The sequence below is a fragment of the Furipterus horrens genome, unplaced genomic scaffold, assembly GCF_987537825.1.
Source record: "Furipterus horrens unplaced genomic scaffold, mFurHor1.1.pri manual_scaffold_6, whole genome shotgun sequence".
Classification (NCBI taxonomy): domain Eukaryota; kingdom Metazoa; phylum Chordata; class Mammalia; order Chiroptera; family Furipteridae; genus Furipterus; species Furipterus horrens.
The window spans coordinates 55336688-55363933 of NW_028327176.1; the positions used below are offsets into that span (position 1 = coordinate 55336688).

General features: G+C 37.9%; 1 protein-coding gene across 2 annotated transcripts in view; it reads right to left on the reverse strand.

Annotated features, from left to right (window-relative positions):
• Positions 1-27246, reverse strand: part of M1AP (meiosis 1 associated protein) — a 64781-nt gene that overhangs the window by 12411 nt on the left and 25124 nt on the right. For both annotated transcript variants that reach the window (XM_090281595.1, XM_090281594.1), the window contains exons 4-6: positions 11359-11532; positions 7400-7562; positions 6044-6185 (exon numbers count right to left, since the gene is read on the reverse strand). In XM_090281595.1, the coding sequence (XP_090137721.1) occupies positions 6044-6185; positions 7400-7562; positions 11359-11532 (479 nt within the window). The remainder of the gene's footprint in view (positions 1-6043; positions 6186-7399; positions 7563-11358; positions 11533-27246) is intronic.

Here is a 27246-nt window from a genome sequence, read left to right on the forward strand (position 1 = left end):
TTTCATTATAATATTATCAGGTGCACCAAAAGACAAGACCACATGTCTGAAAACCACAAGATAAAAGAGACAATAGGAAAAAAACCACAGGTGATCCAGGTATTGGGGTTAGTGGATAAGAACCTTAAAATATAATTAGTATGTTCAAGAATATAGGTGAAAATATGGAGAATTCCTTCAGAGAATTTGAATAGAAAAGGAACAGATGAAAAATCATAGAATTAACAAACCATTATATGCAAATTGCATGCCAGACATATGCTGGGTGCTTTATACACACATTGTTACTTACTCATCTTAAAAACCATATGAGGTATATTTTTATTGTCTCTATTTACATGTGGCAGGGACAAGAGTTACTAATGTGTGTCTGTTGTGCATCTTCCCCCCTTTTCTCCCATTTTACTTCTACTCAAAAAAGGAGAAATATTGTGAATTCTCTTCCTGGATATTTTAAATAGATAGGGAGAGACAGGACCTGAGAGGGAGGGGTCAATGTTAGAGAGACTGTCACTACATGGAGAATTATATGGCTGAGACAGAGCAAGGAAGAAGATAGAAGAACAAGGACTGGGGATGTAGATAGTGTTTTTGTGTTTATTTATTTATTCATTGTGTGTGTGTGTGTGAGAGAGAGAGAGAGAGAGAGAGAGAGAGAGAGAGAGAGTCTTGGGGCAGATCCAGGTTATATTAATAGAGGAGCAGAGGAAGAACATTTGAGAAGCCTTATTGTAGGTTGTGAACAATTGCTTTTTTGGTGTTCTTTGAAAGCACAAATCAACTACAGGGTAATTTTAAAAATACCCTTTCGCCTTTGGACCCCTGGCTGCTGTGGCTCAGTGGACTGAGCGTCGGCTTGAGAGCCAAATGTCGCTGGTTCGATCCCCAGTCAGGGCACATGACTAGGTTGCATGTCAGGTCCCCAGTTGGGGGCGCGAGTGAGAAGCAACCACACAGTGATGTTTCTCTCCCTCTCTTTCTCCTTTCCCTTCTCTCTAAAAAAAAAAATAAAATAAAACAAACTAATTAATTAATTTAAAAAATACCCTTTGGCCTTTGGGTAGTGCTTCTTTACCAATTATGCAGAGACTAAACCACAGGGGGCCAGGAGACTTGTTAGGGTTACAAAGAGATGAATACACTGTACACTGATGCTTAGAGGGCTTAAGTATGTTGCCTAAATTCACACAGTTGGGAAATAATGAAGCTATCATTAGGGCCATCTCTTTCTAAAGTCCATGCTTTTCGTGGACAATAAAAATTATGTTTTACCACAACAGGTTAGAAAACTGCCTTGCCTTGCCTCCCAAGAAAGAGGTAACAGTTTCTACTCTGAATCTAAACTCAAGGCTGAGAAATTAGTGGGGAAAATGAAGAAGTGGTAGAAATGCCAGGGAAAGGCAATCATGTTATCCTGAAGTCTGGGTAGTCAAATTTACATCCTACACTTTAACCCATGTCTTATAGGATCATATACTTAAAATGAATTGAAATATGCTTTTATCTAAAAAGAAATAGAGTGTACAAAGGTCTAATGATAAATACAAGATCCAGCAAAGCTTCAGTACAGAAGGACAATTTGAGCTGAGTCTTTCAGGAACACAGGAGAAGGGATAACATGAATAAAAGTTCAAAGGTAGGGCAATTTAAAGTCTGCATATTAATTTGGTTGGCATATATGATACATGAAGGGGAATAATGGGAGACAAGGCTGGAGTTTGAAAACTTGGTTAAATGTAATGAATACTAGTCACAAAATATCTTTAAGCTGAAAGGGTAGGATCAGCGCTGTGTTTCAAGAAGTTTAAGCTGGTGGCAGTATGTAAAATGGATTGGGAAGGGGAAGCATGAAAGGCATTTAGGCAAGTTAAGATAGTATTGCAATATTAAAGGAAAGAGGTAAAAAGGGCCTAAACGAGGATAGTGATATGTAGAATGGAGAGAAGAAGATACATGCAATACCGGAAGATGCTATGAGGATAGAACAGAAAAGGCTAAGGTCCTGCATACCAGCACCAGGGAAATACATGGGGTAGTCTGGGGAGTGCTTCAAGAAAATTAATCTGGCTTAATGAGCAGGGCAAATTAGAAGGAAAAGAGACTAGTGGTAGGGAAGCCAGTTAGGAGTTAACTGAAGAAATCTTGGTGAGAACTTGTAGTGGGAATGGGAAGGAAAGGACAGTTACACTTGCTGTTATGAGAAGAAAACTGATATGACTTAGTAATGAAGTGGGTGTAAAGGCTGAGAGGCCTAAAAGTGACTGAGGTTTCAAGCCCGAGTGAGTAGACAATGGTGGTGCTGCTATTAACAGAAAGACAGAAGTTAGAATGAGAAGTTAGCTGAAGGGAAACATCACAGTAAGAAACAGAAGGCAGAAGAGTTACACGGGAGAGCTGACAACATCAGATTTTAAAAGAACATATGAAAAACTTTGTAAGAAAGAATACGAAACCAAGGACGCAGTTAAAGAAGTGCTAAAACTTGTACAAATAGAATCAAAAAGGTTAAAATTCTAAATAACTTTAGCTACATAGTACGCACTCAGAAAATAGTTGTTGAATGAATGAGCTGAGTCTTGAGGAAAATTCTTTCCTCTGTAACACACTGCCTTTCAGGCTTTTTGTTACTTGGAGGATGTCATGTAAAAAGGATGAAGGAAGAGCCATGCAAACACTATTTTGCTTCTCTCTTTTCCAGAAAAGGAGAGTGGTCCTTCATCTGGGTGAGGTGGAATAAACATAGAGTAGAGGGAAAAACAATAGCATAAGTTGGGAGAGGAGCTGTTACAAGCACCCAGTCCCTTTAATTTATGTCCAGTGGAGGACAGAAGCATGGGTTGTTCAGAAAAGGGAGAATTAGCCTCAGTGTTGTAGTCTATTTATCTGGCTACATCTGGAGTAGGGAACTTAGCAAGAAATAAAAAGCTTTGGCTTTGTAAACTGCAGAACTAGATTTAAATTCTGACTTAGCCACTTTGGTAGCTGCGTGACCTTTGGTAAGTCACTTGATCTCTTCAGATGTCAGTCTTCCCAATTTGTAAAAAAAAGATCAACAGTTCCTATTTCACAGAGTTACTGTGAAGATTAAACGAGGTATATTATGCAGAACACTCAGTTAAGTGACTAGCACTAAGATGAACATGCTGGTACATATATATCTTTGCTCCCTTTCTGATTGTTTTCTTGGGCTACATGCCCAGCAGTGGAATTAAAGGGTTGAAGGGTATCACTTTCCAGAACATGTACACTCCCTTTAGCAGTGTATTAAAATGTCATTATATTTGGCTTTGAGCTTCTCGCAGCCAAACAAGAGGAAAACTAGATCAGTTAGAAAATCAAAAGTGAAGCTGAAAGTTCTAGTCACAGAGCTCCCCCCGCACTGGGCTCAGATGTTTTTGGGTACAGCATCATAAATTTGTTTGAACTTTTCTACGAATCTGTTACCAAGGACCAAGATGCAGAATTGTAGTAGGGAGAAGACAAGACATACTTAGGAGGAAAGCGAGACATACTTACTCCTCATCAAATCTAGTGGCTAGAGGGTGTTCACAGACCAACGCCACCTGGCTATCCCTGCCTAGCAGGGAAAACTGACTGTCCTAGAGCCCCCACCAAGAACTCCATACAAAAAAGAAAGAAAAGCATTCATGATACTTAGATGAAGAAATAGCAGAAAATGAAAAATGAACTCAAAGGATTCACAGCTAATTTGGGGTTGATAATTGCAGGGGATAAGGCAGAGGTAGAGTGTGATGATTGGGGATCAGAGGCACTTCATATGTATTGAGGAATAATTTATTACATACAGAGAAATACACATACAGGCTAAAGGCAAAGATGCCAACATGTAACAACTCTCAATTCTGGGAGGTAAGAAAACTTTGTTCTTCACACTTTCTGTATTTTTAACTTATTTAAAATAAAAAGAATGAAAATAGAAGAGATGCTGTTGGGGATGGCACATTGGTAAAGGATTCCTGGAGAAGATGAGGTTTGAGGCAGACTATAAAAAATGGACTTTGGATGGCCTCCTGGGAGAGCTGCCAGGGTCCAAGACTGAGGAGTTTCTGTTTGGAAACAGTCCCTGTTTTTCAGAAGTCATCAATATAAAAATAACCTCTGTGGAACACCCGGACTCCACAGTAACACAGAATTAAAAATTATATCACTCATTGCTAATAAAAGAGAAAGTAAAATAAGTTATTTCAAAATAAGTAATTCAGATTTTTCATATGACTTGTCCTACAAAAATATTGCCAATGTCTGTTTAAAGTACATATCATGTACTGTAAGAATGTATTGAAGCCACTTGAGGGAAATTCCTTTCAACCAATGTAGCATCTCTGAGATCCTAAGGAATTGGGTGGGGTAAATAGTAAACTGAGCTGTTGGACTCTAACAGTCAGAACATGTCTCTTGTCTTTGCTGAGCAAAGACAGGAGATGGGTGTTCTTCAGATAGGAAACAGGAACTCAGTGGGTGGACCTAAAAGGGGGTGTGGGCTTTGAAACAGGAAAAAAAGAAGTCTGCTTCTGATAGTGAAAAAGATACATCGCTGTGCTGTTCTGATCATGTGTATTCTGCTTGGTCAAACCTTTATAATGTATCCACTTAGCAGTTACATATGTCCTAGGATTATACTGGTGACTGTTTTATATATTTTGCTTTGTAAGTGTTGCGTTACTGTTTCATGTATGTGCTCTTTAGTTTCGTCATTTCAGGAAATGGCATACATTTACTTGTTCAAATCAGAAACTGAACCAAAATTTGATATTTTTCTTTTCCTCACTCCCCACATCCAGTCCTTCACCAAGTTCTGACTCTTTCATTAAAATATTTCTTTAATCCTTTTACCTTTCTCATCTTGACTTTCAACATTGCAGTCAAAACCACCATCATCTCTTGCTTAGACGACTGAAATGCCCTCCTGCCTCATTTTCTTCTTTTTATTCTTGGCTCTGCTCATTCTTTCACAAATTTTGGCCCAAGTAATTAAAAAACAACTTAGATGATTCATTTATCATGATTTTTTTCTGTACTTAAAGTCCAAAGTATTTAATTTGGTCTACAAAGCTTTGCACGATTTGACTCCCATTCACTTGTCTTTCCCACCTGTGACTCTCTCCCCTCACTCTGTTTCAGTCACAATGGCCTTTTTACTCTTTCTTTAAAAAAATTATTTAAAAAATTGATTTTAGAGAGAGAGAGAAGGTGGAGGGGAGAGAGAGAAACATTGATTTGTTGTTCCACTTATTTATGCATTCATTGGTTGCTTCCTGCATGTGCCATGACCAGGGAGGGATCTAACCGGCAGTTTGGGTGTATCGGGACAATGCTCTAACCAACTGAGCTACTCAGCCAGGGCTGCTTTTTTATTCTTGATTATTCTCTCAGCTCTTTCTAGCCTCGGGGTCTTTGCACATTCCTTTCTCTGCACCTGGAGTGCTCTTCTTGCCACCCTTCACCTTGCTAATTCCCATTTATCTGGCAGGTCTCAGTTTAAATGTCGCTTTCACAGAGAGGCTCTCTTATAGCAGCTACTTCTTTTCCTTCATAAACTTCTCACGATTAAGAACGTATATGTTTTATTCTGTCTCTTCCATTAGAGAGTAAGTTTCTTGAGGCCATAGATAATGTCTATTATGTTAACCACTAAATATCTAGGGCTTAGCACAATGTTTGGCACAGACTAGGTGCTCTTCATTTAAATGAACCATAATGTCCAGCACAGTGTTAGGAAGAAAATAGGTTTTAAAATATAGTTACTTATGAAAAGTTCCCAGCTGCCATTTATTGAATAAATGTAAAAAATAGGGCTTTTTAAGTTTAGTATCATATCATTGAATTCAAGAATTATTCTCTATAACATGAAACCAACAAAGGCAAGTCATATTTAATACACATTTCAGAGTATTTCTTGTTTTTTTCCTGTCCTCTTGAGGACTGGGACAGGTTTGGAATCGGGGCAGGATTCAGCTAACTGCTTTTCTGTGGTTGGTACTTTAACATTCTTCCTCTTCCTCACCTGGAGACAGACACTCACCAGCAGGCTGTGACACAAAGCATGGAAATGCTGCTGATTTGTCTCCAGTTCATCCCAGTCCAGCTGCCAGCAGCTTGTGGGTCTGAGGATGAATGGGAGTCCATATGTCACTGATTCGCAGATCCCACTGGATTTTAGAGCCCTGGGAAGAGACAATGGTAGGGAAAGTCTTCTCAATGATATTCAGAACCTCAATCCAAATCCACTTAAATTCAACTAAGTCTGAGACTCTATTATGAAATCTTTTAGGTTCATCTTCATATTGCCAGTACCTAGCAAGGTATCTGGCACATAGCACATTCTCAAAGCCTGTTTATCAGCGAATAAAACAACCATCACGAAAGCTCAAGATTCTGATGAATATGTCTTCTCCTGAGTTCATTCCATGCTAAGTGATGTCCCTGGGGACACTCCCATAATATCTCTGCTACAGCAACCATATATCACAATAGTAAGCTAACCATCTGCATCCTATTCCTGGCTTTTTTGTGGTGATGTGTTGACATCTAAGAAGATAATGCATTTAAGCAGGTTCCTAGTAGCATCCATGGTCATGACCCTATGGACAAGTTTACTCAGTAGCATCCATTGTCATGACCCTATGGACAAGTTTACTCAGATACCTGTTTATGAGCAATGTGATAGGAACTAGGAAGCAGTGAAAATGGCCTTCACCTTCATTGCTAATTCTACCTTGGACTTGGTTCCCCTAGAAGCAGGAATTCTAGTTTTTAGAGCAGGGATTTTCAACTGGTATGCCACAAGAATTTTTAAAACGTGAAATACCTGACTATTTAGTCAAGGGCACTGACCACTTTTCCCTTAGACTGTCAAATTAAAAAATGACAATAGCCAACACAATAATATCTGTCTGGTGTGAATGAATCAAAATTATACCTATTTTTTTGGTCAAATCAGCCCAAAATTTATTTTTTGGTGTGCTGCAGAATTTTAGTAATTAGTTTATTGTGCAATGAGATAAAAAGGTTGAAAGTCATTGACTTAGAGGAATGGGAAGGCAGGGGAAGACCTTATGTATCACTTGCTCCTCGAAGGCCAGATCTTTGTCCTGATGCCTAAACACAATAAGTCTCTGCATTCAGAGACTTTCTGGGTTTCCAATCCTCATTCAGGCCTCAGTGTCCTACTGAGGTGCATCCTCACCCCCTGCTCATTTGTCTCCATGGGTTGAGCAGCCTGACTGTGCTCTTTCACACCCATACCTGTAGTTGCTGCTTTGGACCTGATTGCCACCTGCCTGACACTTGGGGATGTCCTCTATCCTGGGACTTTCTAGCCATGGAACTCTTAAGAATCACTGTTTGTGTGGATTGGGGGGCCTCCCATGGACCCTACTTGATCACCCGGAGCTGATAATGAGAGGCTGATGACTGGGAGGCCATCTGGTAGAGTGTGCTGAAGTCTCCTTTGGGGTCATCCATTTTCAAGGAGCCATCAGCTGTGCCAGGGAGCAGGGATGGGCTGAGAAGTCGCTCTTGGAGATCACATTTCAGGCACACTACAATAAAAAACGGCATTGGGGGAAGGATGTCTATCACAAGTTACTTCAGGCTATGCGATTCAGAGACAACATCTGCTATGCATTCTACCTTCACCAGGCAAGTAAGGATTAGGAGCAGGCAGGAGAATGCAAAGAGGAAAATACAATTGGTTTAGGGAGGCAGAGTAGGTCTGGAACCTACAGTATCGCCCTACACAACAGGTAACATTTTCTGGGTGTGACATGATTTTTACTTGTTTTGTTTCTGGGCCGGCTGAGGAGTTGCCCCACAGTGCGAGATCTGGCTTGTGATCCAGTCTGAGAGGAACGTGTCCTCTGTGGAGGAGGCAGCTAACCCTACAATACACAGAGGTCCTTTGGCAATCACACTAGGAAATCTTTTCTCTGCTGCTTCCCTGTGGCTAAGCTTTGGCAAGACGACAGCTCAGATGAAAGGAGAGCAGGAAAGCAGAAGTAAGGCAGTCAGCTGACAGCTACTGTTTCTACTGTGGGCTCTTCTAGGGACATTTGGAGGCAGGGGAGGAATAAGTTCCTGAAATAGCTTATTTTTAAATTCCCCAGAGAAACCAAAGTATAGAACCTTCTGAGCTTTGAAGCATCACTGTGGCAACAGACCATTTTTCTGAGGGTGTTTCGACTAGATATGAGTTACTCATCAAGATATTATACTCATCTATATGAAGCTTCTGCTCCAGCAGGCGTAGTCACACGCCACAGTGTACAATGTTCTTTTGCATTAAGCTTGAATCCTTGATATTACAAAGTTTTTAAATAAAATTTATACCAGCTTTGAATACTGTTAATAAGCCTATGAATATACAAATGTTGAGTCCTTGTGAGAAAGTTATTAGTTGGTGTTAGTGATTTATGAAATGACTATACTAACTGCAACATGAGGTAAAAATAAAAGTAGAAATAATGCAGAAAAAAATAGGATGCCAGAATAGATGTCAGGTCCAGCTGGCCCTCCTGGGCTTGGCAATCAGACATAGACATTAATGCTGGATGAGGCACCTCTGATGTGTCCCAGAGCCAAGGAAGTCAGTAGGAGGGACTGTGCCTATGGCTCCAGGTTCCTCTCATTCCTCTATGCCTGACTTCATTGTTGGGTCCCTGGGTTTTAGGACTGGACAGCTGTATTCATCTGGCTGATGTTATCAACTCTGATTGAATTAAAAATCACCTAGGGAACTTTTAAAAGATCCCAATGTCTGGACCCTACCTAACACTGATCAAACTGGGATCTCTGGGAATGAAGCCCAGATGCTGGTATTTAAAAAAGGATCCTCATATGACTTATTGCAGCCAGGGCTGAGAACAATGGAAACAGTAGTCTCAGCAGTGTTCCAAGGTTGGGAAAGCTGTTTTTAGCAGGCTTTGGGTCTAGAACAAGGTATGCTTCTTACCACCCAGAACCAAGGTGCTGAGGTGGGAGACCCCAAACCCAAGAAATGAGAAAAGACACTCATCTGAAGTTGACTGTGCACTCTATCCATCACAAGGCGGTCTCTGAGGGAAGTATCTATAGATGGAGCGAAGGGCCCTAGGCAGCCACTGAAGCTGGTGATGTGGGGTGGAGAACCTTATCAGGAGAAGTCAAAGTGAACATCTGAGGGGCAGTCCTCAAAAGATTCTAGAGTAGGGGAGCTCAGGGTTTTTGTTTTCTTCTGTTTCACTTTTTTTTGTTTTGTAATAAGCCACATTTTAAGAAATCCACGTGTGTGACAATGCCTCAGTTTATTAAACAAAGGATAATTACAGGAGGTCTACTTTCCTCCAGACCTCATTCCAACTATGCCTGAGCATCTGGATGCCAGTGAAGTCCTCCCCTGCAGAAGAGCTGATGAATCTGGATCTAAGTTCTACCATGCACCGTGAAGACCTGTGAATTGCTGAAAAGTCTGCAGATGAAGATGAACATTCGGGCTCTAATCTTGGTGTTGAAAGCCATGGAAAGAGAGAGGGCAAAGGAGATAAATTCTCAACAGTACCATGGGCAAATGCTGTGCAACAGTGGAAGAAAGGCTGGTTGCAAGAGTTCCTCGCCTTTGAGGACCCTTGCTCCCCTAATAAGAAAAGTGAGTTTCTAGCCTCTTTGTTTAGAGTTACCTAGCATGAGGCAGGCTTCACAATAAGTATGGGCCCCAGCTCTCAGGTAGATAGACCTGGGTCTGATGAATGTCCTCTGGGCTAAGAGTAGTCAAATAAAAAAAAAAATACAGACTTCTAATCCTAAAGGTAAGCATGAGCTCTGGAATTGCCCGGCTTCAAATTCTGGCTCTACTATTAATTTTCTGTACAGCCCTAGGGAAATGTTTAATTTCTCTAAGTTTCAGTTTTGTCATCTGTCAGACAGGGATAATATTGTATTTAGTTGATGCTAAGACACATTTTTTTTTTCACATACTATTATTTCTATATGTGTCTTACAATTGCCACTGGTCGGGCACACACCCTTAACCCTTGCATACTACTCTAACCTAAAAAATTCTTTAAGTAAGGATGAGATAATATTTCTAAGTGATAAGAAAGCATTGTGTCATGTTTAACTGGCAATGTTTTTATTTCTTAGTGGTACATAAAATAATAGTGTATCTTACAATTGATTGCATCTTAGACTTAATGACATACAGTAACATTACCTGCCTCATGATGCTGTGTGAAGATGAAATGGGGTAATGCAAGAAAAGAAGTTAATATAGTGTCTGGGGGAAAGCAGGTAAGAAGTGAATTCCAGAGGATGGGATAAGGAGCATTTGGTACTATTTTTCTTAGACAAAAGTGTTGGAAAGGAGGTCCTGGGAAGATTTTACACTCAAAGGAACAGCAGATAAAAACCCAGGTAAGTTGTCAAAGGCATCCCAGGCCCTAGGTTGGAATAGGAGTGATTGGTAAACACCCAATGATTATCCCCGGAAAGAAAAGACCAAGGTATATATTCCCCTTTGGGGCCAGGAGTCTGTACCTATTTTTCTCAGTAAACTCTAACTCCCAAAGACACAGGTTGGTCCTTTCTCTTTGGAGCAGGGCCCTAAGGAGTCAGCTTTCCCAAAGTCAGTGTGGCTGACTGTACCAATGGGTCCATTTTCAGGCCCTTGCCACCCTGGGTCCTGAGCCAATGTTGAAAGGGGATGGAGTCTAGAAATGGCCTAACCCCTATCATCTAGTGTGACCTGAAGTGAAGTATCACTACCAGAAAGAACAATATCCAGGGCCACGCTGTCATGTCCAAAACACTGGATCAATGTCTTGGTTTTCATAATTGCCAGGACATGCTTTATGAACATGGTCTTGGGTCTCTAGATGTCCTCTCTGGGGTCTGCCTTGGTAGTTGCTTTACTCCCCCACTACCTCCAATTTGATGTTTCTCTGTCCAGAAGACCTCTATTTAATCTTGGTTTAGTCTCCTCACAGGCCTTGTTGATGTTGTTGAGGTGCCAGCATGCCTCAAATTATAACATTATTAATATCTATTGCATTAAAATGAAAAACTTGGGAAAAACATATGATTCACTGTGTTCTTATGTAGTGTAACTGCTGCCCTGTTATTGAGGTGTCTAAGTCTTTGTCTCTAAACTGGCTGTCTGGGCTTCATTACGTTCAGTTTTCTAACTGGTCACTTTGTAGAAATTCTTTTCTTACTCCTCCTGCTTACATTAAACAACATTAACCGATCCTTTTCTAATTCTTAAATCTCAATGCTCTGTATGCTGATGACTCACCAATCTAGAGTCCTAATCCTAGACTGGCATTATGATAGCCTATATAACATTATTTTTTTAGGAGTGTGTACTTGGATTATTTGTGGCTCTGGAAATCTTGCTGAAAGACTGTGAAGGAAGAAGAAGATGAACATGTTCTTGGTCTGTTCCAATGCTGTGTAGCCAGGCTTTGAAGAAAATTTCCATGCTGACAACATCATTGTCTATAATCTGAAGGTCAATGTCAGTTCCCAGGAAAGAACTCTCTGCAGAAGAAAGGGAAAGAATAAAGTGTTTAAATTTTTAAATTGTAAATTTGAAAAATATAAAACCTTAAAATTTGACCTATTAATGCTACCTCTAGATATCTAGCCTACAGACATTCTTGGATAGAGACACAGGCAAAGAAGTTACAGCATTACGGTAACAACAAATAATAAAAATGCCAAACAGGAAACAATTCAAATGCCCTCCAATATGGGAATGTTTAATAAATTAAGGCACAATCAAACTGTGGAGTATTATGCAACTGTTAACAAAGAAAAGCTAAATGTATTGACACGGGAAACTATGAGATAATAAGTAAATAAAGTTGTACAACAGATGTGTAGTATGAACCCATTTATATAAAAATAAAACTATAGGCCTAAGTACATACATATGTATGTAAACGTATTTTACAAAGGTCTGGAAGGCTACCATCAAACTGTTATCAGTGTACAGGAGTGGAAATGGGGCAATTCTGAGGTATGTTCCCTTTTTACTACTCATATTTCTATACCATTTGAGTTTTATTATAATCATGTATTTCTTTTTTTTTTAAAGATTTTATTTATTTATCTTTAGAGAGAGGGGTAGGGAGGGAGAAAAAGGGGGAGAAACATTGATGTGTGGTTGCCTCTCATGCACCCCCAACTGGGGACCTGGTCTGCATCCCAGGCCTGTGACCTGACGGGGAATTGAACCAGTGAACCTTTGGTTAACCAGTGTAATCATGTATTTCTTATATTTAAAAAGCATTCTAGATTACAGAACTGTAGTAAAATAATACAGCAATGCAAGTTAAATACTTAGTTAATAAGGTGGACTTCAGCTTTATGTTGTTTTTCACAGTGAAAATGTATTCAATTATTATTTCTGTTAAAAAAATAAAATTTAAAAAGACAAAGAGAAAAATAAAGATGAACTCCTGGGCTCTACCCCCTGACAGATTACACAGTTCGTTGTCGTCGTTGGTATGCTGAGTCTCACAAGTGTGATTAGCAGCCAAGAAGACAGGGATGAGATAGTGGAATGTAATTTGACTCCAAATATGAGTGAATGGAACTGGGTGGGTGGGTGAGGAGGCTTTCTGGTGTACTTCCTTCCTCAGGCAACACTAGCTCAGGAATTGGGATCTAGGTCTGCAGGTAAAGGTTGTCAGTAAAAGCCAAGTGTAAGGTGGTGAAGGAAGCCCAGAGAGAGGAAATGAGGCAAGAGCTGGAAAGAACCTGAAGAGGAACCCGCTTTTTTTTTTTTGGTCTGACCATGAGGGGCTCTCTGAAATACTTTCACAAAGGGCCTAAGAAAAACCAGTTGCTCCAATGAATTAACTTCTGTGTGTGACTCATGGGCCCCAGGGAGAAGGCTGGTTTATTTCTAGAACGACATTCCTGAGGACAAGTATGCAGAAGTGGCAGACTCTCCACAGAGGAACAAAGGGCTTCAGTCCAAAATGTTGGTATCCACACAGGGGAGACTTAGATGACTTCACTTCATATTTAACGACTAACTCTGTGGCTGAAAGGGGGCACCAAATACATTTCTCCATGAAACACGTGTGAAAGAAACTCTTACCATCTTCTGTGAATAGATATAAGGATTCATTAGCTAATTAGTTATTTTATTCATTTCTTTAAGCAGTAATATTTGTTGTGTACCACATAGAAGATTAAATACCATATAGAGTAAAGAGGTATATGATACTTTGCACTCTTTTGGCATTTATAAAGCAATATTATATATATTTTAAAAAGAAATATTTATTACAGTTATAAAGGAGCATTATTCTTGACCATTCTTCCTTAAACTCTCAACTGCCCTGTTATGTTTTAGGGGACTGTAGTGATAAATATGAAGTAATTGTCAAAGAAACGTCCCTCGTAAATAAAGAGAAAGGTTTTATTAAAATAATGTGAATCTTATTTTGTCATAGGCAAAACAAGAAATAATTTAATTTTCTGAGCCTGGACTTCACCTTGAATGACATATGGAAATAACTGAACAGTTTCTCTTCAGGGAGGCAAAATAATTATTAAAGCATAAAGAAGCAGATACAGAGCTACAGAAATGGAACTGAGCAGCAAGGATAATGTTGTTGTTCAAACAACAGGATTTAGGAGAAGAAAAATGTGTTTCATTTTTTCTCCCAGGGGAAGGATAGAGAGTAGAAATTCTTCCCATGGGCTGTATAAGGGGACAATGCCAAGTTGTCGCTCAGCAAAAATGTGAATATAAAAATAGGGGCTTCCGCACATAGTTAAACCATAGAAACAATGCAGAGTAGTGAGATGCATTAAAAACAGTGACCTTAAAAAAGGAAAATGGTTTACTGACCAAAGCAAGATTGGGCTAGAGCCTATGGATGGCACTGGCTTATTCAAGGAATGAATGTGTCCTGCCCTGGCCAGGTGGCTCAGTTGGTTGGATTGTTGTCCTGTATGTACACCAAAAGGCTGCTGGTCTGATTCCTGGTCAGGGCACATACCTAGGTTGAGGGTTTGAGCCCAGGTTGGAGTGCATGTGGGAGGCAACCGATCGATGTTCGATGTCTCCCTCTCACAACAGTGTTTCTCTCTCTCTCTCCCTTCCTCTTTCTTTAAAATCAATAAAAACATATTCTCAGGTAAGGATTAAAAAAAAAAAAAAAAAGAATGAAAGTGTCCCTTAGAAGGGGAGAGGGCTGGCCAGAAATGGAGCACAGAGAAGGGGAGCGATGGGTACACATGGGCCACGCCCATCCCAGAGTGGCTCAGCAGAGAGGGCATGCTGGCTCAATGATGTGCCCCAATGGCAGGATGTGTTTGCCAGATCTTGGTGATGACGGTGGTAATGATTCTCCCTTAAAATATCCTGGCTTTTACTTTGGTCTTGAGTTTGATAAGGTGAGTCTATCTCTGAGAGGGTGCTGACAGAACAACCTTCTGATCCTCCAAAGAACCAAACTTGAAACATGGCACTTCTGTGAAAGACAATGCCAGTCTTGTCTGCAGACATCCACCCGATCAATGTTGCTGAAGTTCTTTCCAAGTTCTCAGCCTGCAGGTTCTTGGGAGAGCCATAGAGCAGAGCATCTTTCTTTGAAAAAGTTCTCACGTAATTCCCGAGACACTGTGCTTCAGGTATGAGTCTGAAGTTTTGCAGGCTCAGAAGGGACTCAGCAGCTTCTCAGGGAGTCACATTGTCCAAGTTAACAACTAATGTGTAATCCAGAACAGGCTAAAGGGAGAACTTGTTTTCCATTTTCTCTGTCAGTGGTTCAGGCATTCCTTTCTTTGTGGCTGGATCATAGCAGTAACCTCTTAGCTGTGCTATCAGACTCCATTTCTTTTCCTCCAGTACTTACTACTACAATTACATTTTCTAAAACATGGCTTCATCAGGTCCCACCTTTGCTAAAGAGCACGTCCTGTCTTCCTGCTGTCATCTCTTCTCCCCTCACTCATCCTATATAACTGGCTATACTCACTATTCCTCCAATATCCCACCCTTCTCTTTTTCTGTGATGGCTCATAGGACTCCTCCCATTCCCCCACAGATAGTTGGCTCTGAGCTGAAGCTTAGCAAATGCCTTTTGAGTTAAACAATAAATTAAACAATTGCTCCCTCCTCCATGGCTCTCATTACTTTTTCCTGTAACTCTTCTGTTTCAACTAAGTTAGTCTTCTTACCACATGACTTCCTTCCTTAGTGCTTTTATTACTCTATCAATCTCTAGCCGGCACCTCCCCCAGAATTCAACTCAGAGCTGACTTTGTCCAGGAAGCTATGCTTAATTATATCCTCCCTTTTTCAGTTTTAGTCAGCAACCCCCCGGGTATCTGTGGGCTTCATTTGGTCAGTACAAATTATACCTGTTAATTGGTTTCACCGAAAGGGTTCTGTTCTCTTTTTGTGGATTTTTGAAACATGGTGGGATGTAGTGGAAAGACCAGGGTTTGAATAGTGACTTGAAAGTTGTCAGCTATGTGATTTTGGGCAAAGTGGGGATAGTACAACCTGTTTCAACTATAGTGAGGCATAAGAAGTGAGATGACTATCTATGAATGACATGAAGTAGTTTCAACAAATGGCATTTTCTTCTTTATTCTCATCAACAAAATTATTTGCTTTTATAGGACAAGAATGTGCTTTCCATTTTTAAACTTTCTCGCCATCACCTCCCTTGGTGACTGCTTCCTCCCCACCCCTACTATACATAAAAGAACACCAGCACTTAGCACTGTGTTCCTCACAAGTATGATATAACTAAATGAGCTAAATCTGGGGAATGGGGAAGAAACTTCTCACTTCTCAGATGTTGAAGAGCAGCTCTCACACTGACTCGCGAGCGGGTCACTGGACACTGAATGAGCCACATCCCACTGAGGATATGAAATAAACAGGATACCCGAGTGAAGGTGCAGCTGTGAGGGTGTGTGTGGTTAAGCCTAGCAAGGCAGGCCTAGTTCACTGCAGCCTACACAGCAGCCAGCACTCACGTCGCGGTTTTGGACTTACCCTGCCTCCTTGTGGCCACAAGCAGTTACATCCTTCACCGAGCCCCCCTCCCCCATCCCCCAATTTTGTATTTTCTGGGAGATTTCCATGACCTTATCTTTCGATATTTAAACTATTAAACAAAGATCATCTCTTATTTTAAATTTCCATCAAGAAACAATATTTCTTGTTCTTCGTTTATTATAGCTTCTTTAAAAAATTATTTATTTTTAGAGAGGGGGAAAAGGAGGGAGAAAGAGTGTGAGAGAAGCTTCTATTGGTTGCCTCTAGCACACCCCAACCAGGGACCAGGCCTGCAACCCAGGCATGTGCCCTGACAGAGAATCAAACCAGCGACATCCTGGTTTGCGGGATGACGTCCAACCAACTGAGCCACACCAGTCAGGGCTATAGCTTCCTTAAAAAAAAAAAAATTTTTTTAAATTAAATTTATTGAGATGACATTAGTTAATAAAATTATATAGGTTTCAAGTGTACAATTCTATAATACATCATCTTGTATGTTGCATTGTGCATTCACCATCCAAAGTCAAATTTTCTTCTGTCACTGTATATTTGACCCTCTTTAACCTTTACTGCCTCCTCCCCAATCCCCTTTCCCCTGGTAACCACCATACTGTTGTCTGTGACTATGAGTTTTTGATTGTTTGCATTGTTTGTTCATTTGTTGCTTTCAGTTTTATATTCCACATATGAGTGAAATTACATGATTCTCGACTTTTTCTGTCTGACTTATTTTGCATAGCATGAGCTTTTTCTGAGCTTTTCTGGAAGGGCTACAATAATGAGAAAAACTAAGAAAGCCTAATCATTGAAAATCAGATAATGCCTAAAGCAGAAGTCAACCTAAAATCATGGTTACAAAATAAAAATGTGTAAATTTTTAAATGGGGGAATTTAACACCTTAACACATGTATATTCATATATAATGGTTGTATTTCTCTCTTGACATAAAATGCCTAAAGTAGAGGTCCAGGAAAATGGGATTCCTGGCCAGTCCTGCACGTCCTCTACAGTCCCTCAAAGGTCCTGACCTATTGGCCAGCCCTGTTCCTTTCCAAATGATCCTCATATAGCCTATTCTTGGGCATCATGGATGGGTTTCAGGGGTTCTTAGAACCCCCTGAAATGGTATGCAATTTCATCTGTATGTGTATAGATATATTTTGGTGGGGTGGCGGAAAAGGATAGATCCTTAACTTTTATCAGATTCTTAAAAGAGCTTTGTAACCTCAGAAACTATGAAATTATGGCATTTTAGCCTTCTGGGTCAGTTTATAATCACTGTTGTCTACTCTCTGAATATAGGAGTAGCTATAGGATGTTAACAATCAGATTAAGTAATCACAGCAGACAGAACTTGCTTAGGAACAACCATGCAGAGACATTTCATCACAGTCCTTAAATCAGCAAAGGCATGAGGATCATTTCCAACAGTTCACAACATCAGGGGTGGTTCAGCGCCTTTCATTTGCCTCATTTGTGGAAGTGATGCTTGCCCTCTGGGAAAAAGGAGGAGCCCCTTGAAAGGTGGTGGTAGGGACAGTGGAGGTTATGGCATTGTGTGCTCTGCTGAGAAGTGAGTGCAGGGTTCCCAAGCAGTGACCATCTTCCTGGGCCCCAGTCTACAAGAGGGGTTAAGATATCACTAGAACTGTTTGAAATAGAGAAAATTTATTTCCTAGAACCCAGGGAGAACACTGTTTTCATTTCTTTCTTCTTCCTTCCTTTCTTCCTTCCTTCCTTTTTTCCTTCCTTCCTTTCTTCCTTCCTTTCTTTCTCTTTCTCTCTCTTCTTTCTTTCTTTCTTTCTTTCTTTCTTTCTTTCTTTCTTTCTTTCTTTCTTTCTTTCTTTCTTTCTTTCTTTCTTTCTTTCTTCTTTCTTTCTTTCCTTCCTTCCTTCCTTCCTTCCTTTCTTTTTCTTTCTTTCTCTTTCTTTCTTTCTCTTTCTTTCTTTCTTTCTTTCTTTCTTTCTTTCTTTCTTTCTTTCTTTCTTTCTTTCTTTCTTTCTTTCTTTCTTTCTTTCTTTCTTTCTTTCTTTCTTTCTTTCTTTCTTTCTTTTTCTTTCCTTATCATTCAGATAATTATTTATGTAGTGCCTTCTATGAGCCAGGCACTGATTGGTGTCAACAATGAAAGTGGCAAATTCTCTCCTTCACAGCTTACATTCTAGTGGGAGAACAGACAATAAACAAACAAACAAATCAGAAAACAATTGCAGATAATGATAGATGCTATGAAGAAAAATAAAGCAGGATAAGGATGTATGTGTATGTGTGTGTGCGTGTGTGTGTATGTGTATGTATGTAGGGGACAAGTGGACCTATATAGTTGTAATGTTTTTATATTTGACATGAAATGGTACTGTATTAGTTCTAAGTAGGCTGCAAAAAAGTTTAAAAATATGTTTTAATCCCTGCTTATGTGATGTATTGTAATCCTGATTCTTCAATATTTTATGTGAAGTTGAACTATTTTGATTCTAAGCAGACTGTGAAAAATTAAGAATATATAACACAATTCCTAGAGAAGCCATTAAAAATAATGTCAAGAAATATAGCTAAATGACAATAGATAAATTAAAATAGAACTCCAAAAATATTTCATAACCTGAAAGAGAACAGGAAAGCAGGGAAAAGATGAACAAAAACCAAAGAGGATAAACAAAAAATAAAATGTTAGACCTAAATTCAACCATACCAATAGTTATGATAAATGTGAATGGACTACAAACTCCAAATAAAAGGAAGAGATTAACAGAATGGACAAAAAGCAGACTCAATTATATGCCATCTATATGAGATAAACTTTAAGTGTAAAGACACAAATGGGTTGAAAATAAATCAATTGGAAAAGATGAACCATAAACATAGTAAGATCTAAAAGAAATAAAAACATATGTCTACAAAGATTTGTGTATAAATATTTGTAGCAGCTTTAGTCACAATAGGCAAAAGTTGGAAACAAACAACTGAAATGTTCATTAACAGGTGAATGGTTAAACAAAATATGGCTTACTCATACAATATAATACTACTCAGCAATAAAAAGACACTAACTACTGATATAAACAACATAGATGGATCTCAAAATCTGAATAGAAAAGGTCAGACACAAAAGAAGAATATACTGTGTAAGTCCATTTATACAAAATATAAACTAATCTGCAGACAAAAAGCAGATCAGTGTTATACAAAAGGGACAGAAGGAGGGCTGAATTGAATGTAAAGGGAAAAAGGAATCTTTTGGGGGTGATGATGATTTATGGGCATATTAAACTGTCAAAACTCATTAAATTGTACACTTTGCATGAATGTAACTTATAGTATGTAAATTATTTCTCAATAAGGTTGGTGAGGGAAATTTTTAAAAATTCCAGTTTTCAGATAACTTTATATTTTCCATTGAGCTCTAAAGGATTCTTTAATTCAATTTTAAAAAGGGAAGAGTTGCTTTTTTCTGAAACCAGTCTTCTCTTAATGAAATAAATGTCTCTCTGTGTTAAAAATCTTCAGGTAATAAATACACCAGTGGTTGTAATTTAGTTCTAATGCTACAGGGAAATTACTTTAATATAGTTATCAAAGATGAACTCAAGAAACAGCTGTGTTTTCTGGTGTATTTTTCTAAGACACTAAAAGGGGAAAAATCAGTATGTGGAATCTGACAATTGCACTGAAGCATGAAGCACTGAAGAGGTTTATCTCCCTTTTTCCCTGGAATCCTTTAGGAAGCAATGAATCTTTATCTTCTATGTTTGGGTTGGTAACATTTGGTATTTCCTGAGAACACATATGGATAAAATACCTTTCCAGAAGAACTTGATATCGATCCCTGGCAAAGTTTAGGAAAAAATATTAAACAAATGGTTTGTGAGCACTTAGAAAGGGAATCTGATATCCTTGTGTACAAGGCTGAGAGATGTAGCTGGTTGACAGCATCATTAGGTTGATTTGTAACTGATTGAAAGACTTACATACCCAATGAGTGCAGCCTGTTCTCAACCTGGACAGATGCCCTCTGGATACTAAACTGCATTGATCACAGTGGTCTTTTTAGTTTTGGCATATTTATTACTTAGCCAGTCTTTAGAAGGCTATTCTAAAATGTTATTATATGCAAATGAATACATGTAACATATATGTAAGCTATGAAGCATAGCAGCATGTGAACACTCGTGAATCATTTATTCAACTTAAGATGTAGAACATTATCAATACTACTAAGATGTCTGTATGCTTTTCCCTGATCTTCTCCAAGGGAAACATTGCCACACTCAACTTTTTAAATCATTCCTTTTCTTTTGAAAGTAGTTTTATTTTAAACAAATACTGTATTATTTTAGTTTCTTGAGCTTTATGGAAAGGTACCACATAATAAATATGTATCTTTGGTTATCTGCTTTTTTTCTCAATATTAAGGTTCATTCACACTGTTGTATGTAGTTGTGGTCCATTCATTTTCATAACTATATAATATTCCACTTTGTGAATGTACCTTGTAATATTTATTCATACCTCATTCAATAGACATTTGAATAGTTTCTAAATTTTGGCTTTGTGAATAATATCAATATTCACCTTCTTGTCTCCAGGTACATATTATGAAAGTCTTTCTGGAGACATTCTCTTAGAAATGCAATTACTAGGGTATTGTGAATATAATTACAACAAAATAACAAGTTGTGTACCAATTTATTCTTTCTATCAGTGTGTAAGAATTTCCATTGCTTTGCTGTTGTCAGTACTATTGTGAGACATTAGTTTTTTGCAACCTAGTGGGCATAAAATAGTATATCATTGTTTTAACTTGTATTTCCCTGGTTACTAATGAGGGTGATAATTTTTTCTTATGTTTATCTGCCACTTATATTTCTCCTGTTCATATATTTTGCTCATTTCAAAATTAGATCACATTTTTTAAAAAGTAAATTTCAGGCATTCTTTATTCTGTATGCCAATTCTTTATTGATCACACTAGTTGAAAATATAGTTATGATTTGCCTTATCAATTTCTTCATGGTGTCTTTTGAGGAACAGAAATTTTTAATTTTAAAGTAGTCATATTATCAATCTTTTATTTTGTGGTTAACAACCTTTGTGTCTCATTTAGAAAATCCTTCATCCTCCTTCCTACTTCCAGTCATAAAAATTTTCTTTTTTTCTAATTAAAGTTCTAAAGGCTTACCTTTCATATGTGTCTTTAACTTATCTAAAATATATTATTATGAATGGTGTGTGGTAGGATCAAATTTTATTTTTCCCAAATGGGATACTGATAATTTCAATATTACTTAATGACTAGATCCATCCTTTTACCATTGCTCTGCCATGCCAGCTTAGCCACATACCAAGTTTTTATAATGTGGTTGTTTTTTTCTGTGCTATCTAATTTGTTCTAGACTGGACAATTTGTTTCAATATGACACCATCTTAATTAGAATAGCCTTATAATTAATCATCTTAATATCTTGTAAGGCAAACCTTTAGCCTTAATATATATCTTAGCCATGTATGTATACATTATTTCTATCTATTAACCTGCTCCACTTATAATTATGTCTTCCTTAAGTTGCACCAATAAAGTTTTAAATATTGTCCAATAAATATTCTATGCATCTTTTGTTGGAATTTATTTCTAATTTTTACTTTTCTATTATTGTAAAAGGTATTTCTTTAAAAATTAAATTTCCGAAGAGTTTGTTTCTAATTATGGAAATGCTATTGATTTTTTAATATTGATTTTATATCCAGCTACCCTGTTAAACTCTTATGAAATGTAATAATTTTTCCATAGGATTTCTGAATTATTAATGTAGTCAATCAAATAAGCTTTAAGTAATGTTAGTTTTGTTCCTTCCTTTGCAATCTTTATATCTTAAAAAAAATAATTTATTTATTTATTTGTTTGTTTGTTTGTTTATTTTATTTTTAGAGAGAGGGGAAAGGAGAAAGAGAGGGAGAGAAACATCAATCACTGTGTGGTTGCCTCTCACTCGCGCCCCCAACTGGGGACCTGATGTGCAACCTAGTCATGTGCCCTGACTGGCAATCTTTATATCTTTTACTATTTTTAAAAATCTTACTAGACTAGGACAACCGTGTTGAATCAAAATGGTGATGAGGCATATCTTATTCCTGATTTTTTGAAGGTAATATTTTTTACATTCCATCATTAAGAGTTGTATTTATTGTAGATTTTTGGTAAACACACTTTGCCAAGTTAAGGAAGTTATTTTCTATTTCTGATTTACTAAGAGTTTTTTCCTCTTAAATTGTGAATGAATATTAAATTTATTATATTTTATTATATTTTTAATTTATTAAGACCTGTTTTTTACCTTTAATCTGTTGATATTATTAATTATACTTATATATTTCTATTGCTAACTCACTTTGCATTCCAGGGATAAATCCTACTTAATCAGCACTGTATTCTCTTTCTACATATGACTGGATTATTTAAGATTGTTTTACCTATTTTTATGAGTGAATTGGCCTGCAATTTTCTTTTCTTACATTGTTCTTGTCTGGTTTTCTACTTGGAAAGTATTTTCTTTTTTCTTCCTTTCTTCTTCTTATTTAATTTCCAAATGAGGTGTTATAAAATTGGAGTGATGTACTACATGGAAGTTTAATAGAACTTGACTGTGAAACTACCTAGGATTGTTTATTTCTGTTCATTTTTATTTCTGGGTCAAATTTGTTATCTTTTTTAGAAATGTGTCTATTTTTGTTTAAATGTTTGAATTGCTAGTTCCATCTGTAGTTATGCTCCCTTTTCCCAACCCAAACATAGTTTCTCATGCCTTCTTTCTTCTTTTTCTTTCATTGGTTTCACCAAAGGATTCTCTATCAGATTTTTCAAAGAACCAACTTTTGAATTGTTGGTTATCTCTGTTGCTTTTTTCAACTGAGGCAGTGTAGAGCATGTGAGCTTTAGATTTGGATCCCTGTTCTATCTCTTAACTGAGAAACTTGGGAAATTTAATTCGGACAAGACATTATGCCTTACTTTTTTAATCTAATACATGAGGATTAAATAAGATAATATGTGGAAACTATCTAGAACATAAAGTGAACAGTAAGTGATCAATAAAGTGTTGCTATTATTATGATCAATAAACAGATATTAGAGTATATGAAGGGACTGTGGTTTTTATTTCACATATCTTTTCCTTGAGGCTCAGAATTTATTTAAAAATGGAACAAGCTAGCAGCATTATTCCCTTGATTGATGGCTCTTCTATGGGGTTAACTTTGGCTGCTGGAATTGGCAGGCTCTTCTAGATCCTAAACTTACAATCAAGATCCAGCATTAAGGATTTTCCCTAAGGTGTAGGGTTGGCTTTTATGTAAAGAGGGCATAGAAAGATAAAGAAGGCATCCAGCTTCCCCTGTGAGAGATATATATGTTCACATTTTTATTTCTTAGACCAATACTTTCTAGTCCTCTTTCAAGAGTAAAAAAGAAACAAAATAAATAACAAAAACTAAGGAAAAATTGTATATTATGTTACATAAAAACAAAAAAATACATACATGAATTATAATTATGTAACCTAAACATGATTATGGACAATGGAGAGACAATATGCAAAAATAAAATCAGTGTAATAGGGTAGTGGGATTATGAATGATTTTAAATTAAAAAATTATTTAATGTTTTTTTTTCAATAAAAAATTATTAGAGCCTGATATTTTCTTGGTAAAAAGGCATATGTAAAAAGGTACCACTCTTACTAATATCAACAGATAACAGTTACTTACTACTCACATGTGCCAAGCACTGTTCTAGGTGCTTTACATGCAAGTTGTATTTAATCCTCATAAAAACCCTATGAGGTAGTTACTGTTATTAGCCCTATTTTATAAATGAGGGGATTCTGGAATAAAGAGTTGAGGCAGCTTGTTCAAGGTCATACTGTTCTTCAGTAAAATGTAAAAATCCAACTAGATGGTTAAATAAATGGTGATGAATTTACTCATCGGAATATCTCACAGCTATTAGAAGGGATGGGTTAGATCTCTATGTGCCAATATAGAAAAAAATTGGATAAACAGTTAAATGAAAAACATAAAAATACAGCACAGTGGGTATTGTATAGTTCCGTTTTGGTAAGAGTAGGTAATATCAATAACAATAATACAGTATTCCCTCACTTATCGAGGGTATTACGTTCTAGACCCCACTGTGGTAGGTGAAAATCCGTGAAGTAGGAACCTTACATTTATTTTAGTATTTATACATATTTTAAGGCTTTATAAACCCTTCCCCACACTTATAAACAGTTCCCAGTCTCTTATTAACCTTATAGCGAAAAATCCACGATAAATAATTAAATATAATATTTTTAAAAATCTCGCGATACAGTGAGGCTGCAAGAAGTGAACCATGATATAGAGAGGGACTACTGTAACGTTACGTGTTATGTCCATATCCATACATGTATAGGGAAAGCAATTCAGGAGAATGTGTCCTATACTGCTCATGGTGTTGATCTCTGGAGGGTAGAATTTTGGGTTATTTCAAACTGTCTATATTATATTTCTGTAATGTTTAAATTTGTATGGCTTGTAATAAAAAATTAAACTAACCAGACAAAAGCTACTACAAAGAGTGCTAGGCAGGATCTTTCAGCTAAATTTTAAAGTAAAGAAAAAATGAACAAGTTAGATCAAGCAGGAACAGATGAAAAGTGCTATTTACCACACAGTTAGAAGAAATCATATAATAGACTATATACTGTCCAGGGTCAAAAACTTAAAAAAAATGTTATAATAACAATGGCTGAATTTTACTGAGAACTTATTAGGTACTAAGTAAGTAAGATACATGATCTCATTTAATCCCCACAACAACTGCATGGGTAGGAATTAATAACTAAGGCTTAGGTTAAGTATCTTGTCCAAAGTCACATAATTGGTATGTGATAGACCTGAAATTTAGACTCAGGCAACCTAATTCTGGAGCATGCATCCTTCTGAGAACGAGAGAAGCCAATGTTGCTAGTCTCTTGATAAGGAAACCAACATAAAAAAAATAACAGAATAAAGAAATAAAAAAAAAAGATTTTAGGGAGAGAGAAAGAAACATCAACGTGAGAGAGAAACATTGATTGGTTGCCTCGCATATGTGCTCAAACTGGGGACTGAACCCAAAACCTAGTTATGTGCCCTGATTGAAGATGGATCCCGCAAACTTTTGGTGTACAGGATGGCACTCCAACCAACTGAGCCACCTGGCCAGGGTGCACCACCACCTCAATGGCCCTAAAGAAATAAATTATGATGAAAGTACAAGCAAAGTAAAAGATTTCAAGCCATAACTCATATGTACACTTAACCCACAAAGAGGAATTACAAGCAATTTATGGGATGATGTATTATTTATATGCAAATAGGAAGTTACTGGAAGAATGATCAGCAGTGACAAAGGTAGAAAGCTGCTTTCCAGCATTTAAAAGCTCTTTCATACAGCTCTAGCCACTAGCAATTCTAAATAAAGGTGTCAGGTGGCCTCAGAGTACTCTGAGCTCTGTGCATTAGAAATACAGTAACTTCTTTCCGGGTATAGTCACTGAAGAGAGAAAAGGGCAGAGTCCATGTCTGGTCTTTTCATGGCCAAAAAGAAAGAAAAAGAGCTTCTCGTTCACAGATGCAGTTTGAGAAGCCACTGGGAAGGGCTGTAAATGGGGGATGAGTTGTGGCCTGCTCTGAGCAGGAAGGTGGAGGTGTTACTAGTGTAGTGCACAGCTCTACTGAAAAGGATTAAAAAATGAAAGCACAGACACTCTGGATAATGATGAGAAAAAATGCTTTATTAGGGGAAGAGTATAAATCAATAGTAAGATGCAGAGAAAGGCAGAGGGGAGTTTCAGGGGCAATACATCACCAATTCAGCTATCAGCATCCAAAGTCACAGAGCAACACATTGGGAAACCCCAGGGCAGCGGTCCTCCAGAGCCTTGGTGGGTCCTGGACAGTGCATCCACTCCACGGGTGAGGCTTCAGAGGACTGAACCCCACTCCCTAGCTTATATAGATTTTACTAACAATAATTATATGAAGATAATTGCTCTCTGCATGACAAGAAATGCCTGGTGGGTCCTTGGCCCCTGGGAACTGGCCCGATTCCCAGAGTACACAGAGCACTCCCCGACCCCGCACTTTCTAGAATTCAAGGTCAGTGCAGTCTTGTTTTGGGGGATGCTTACATAATAGCTCTTGGTGCTCTTCCATTCTGGGGTCTTGTTTGAAACCATGTCCCAGTTCACTTTTAGACCTTAGCGGTACAACTAGGATAGGGGATGCAGAGGTTGCTGAGCAGACCAAGAATAGCCTCCACAGGTACCACTGCCATCAATTCATTCAACAAATATCTACTGATAATCTACTATATGCCACACACTGGGACACAAAAATAAGTAAGACAAATTTCTAATCTCAAGGTACTTAAAGTTTAATGCAGAGAGAAAAAATATAAAGTATTTTATAATTTTAGGTGAGAAGGCAAAATTATCATAGTATAAAGCAGTGGTAAACAATTCTATATGGTATGTCATTAAGTGCTGAATTGTGTGGTGCAGACCACAAGTGATGTGGTTGTTCTAAGGAAAGAAAGATCGATACTGTAGTCACAAACCTGAATTAGACCTTAAAGGAGGGGGAGGATTCGGCTGGAAGAAGATAGGGAAAGGCATTCAGAGGAAAGAAGAGGGAATTTAGAGAAAAAAGCTACTGTGAGTGGAGGAATGGAGAGAAAAAGAAGGGCAGTCAGCGAAGAGTCTGAATTGAGAAAAGCAGAGTGTATGCTGGAGAGGAGAGCTCATAAACCACACAGCTAAGGCTGGTTGTCCCTGACCAGAACAATGTCAGTGGCCTCATGTTGCTGGAAGGATCCACATGTGTTAGAATCTGTTGGGAAACATACCCCTAAGTTACCTACCCCCTGATTAATTATGAAGTGAAAAGCAGAGGGAGATTATCCATGTGGGACCAGCAAGAGATCAATGGTATCAGAACAGTGGGCACCTCTCCATGTGTATAACCTTGCAGAAGGCCAATATAGCCATGAAGGACTGCTGGAGGGTGAACCAGGTCCCTGCCAATAAATCCTACACTGACATAATCCAATTTGACTGTTGGATAAGTTAAAATCAGTTAAAAACCACTTAAATTCTATAATTTGGGAATCTCTACCTGACTTCCTGACTAAAATCT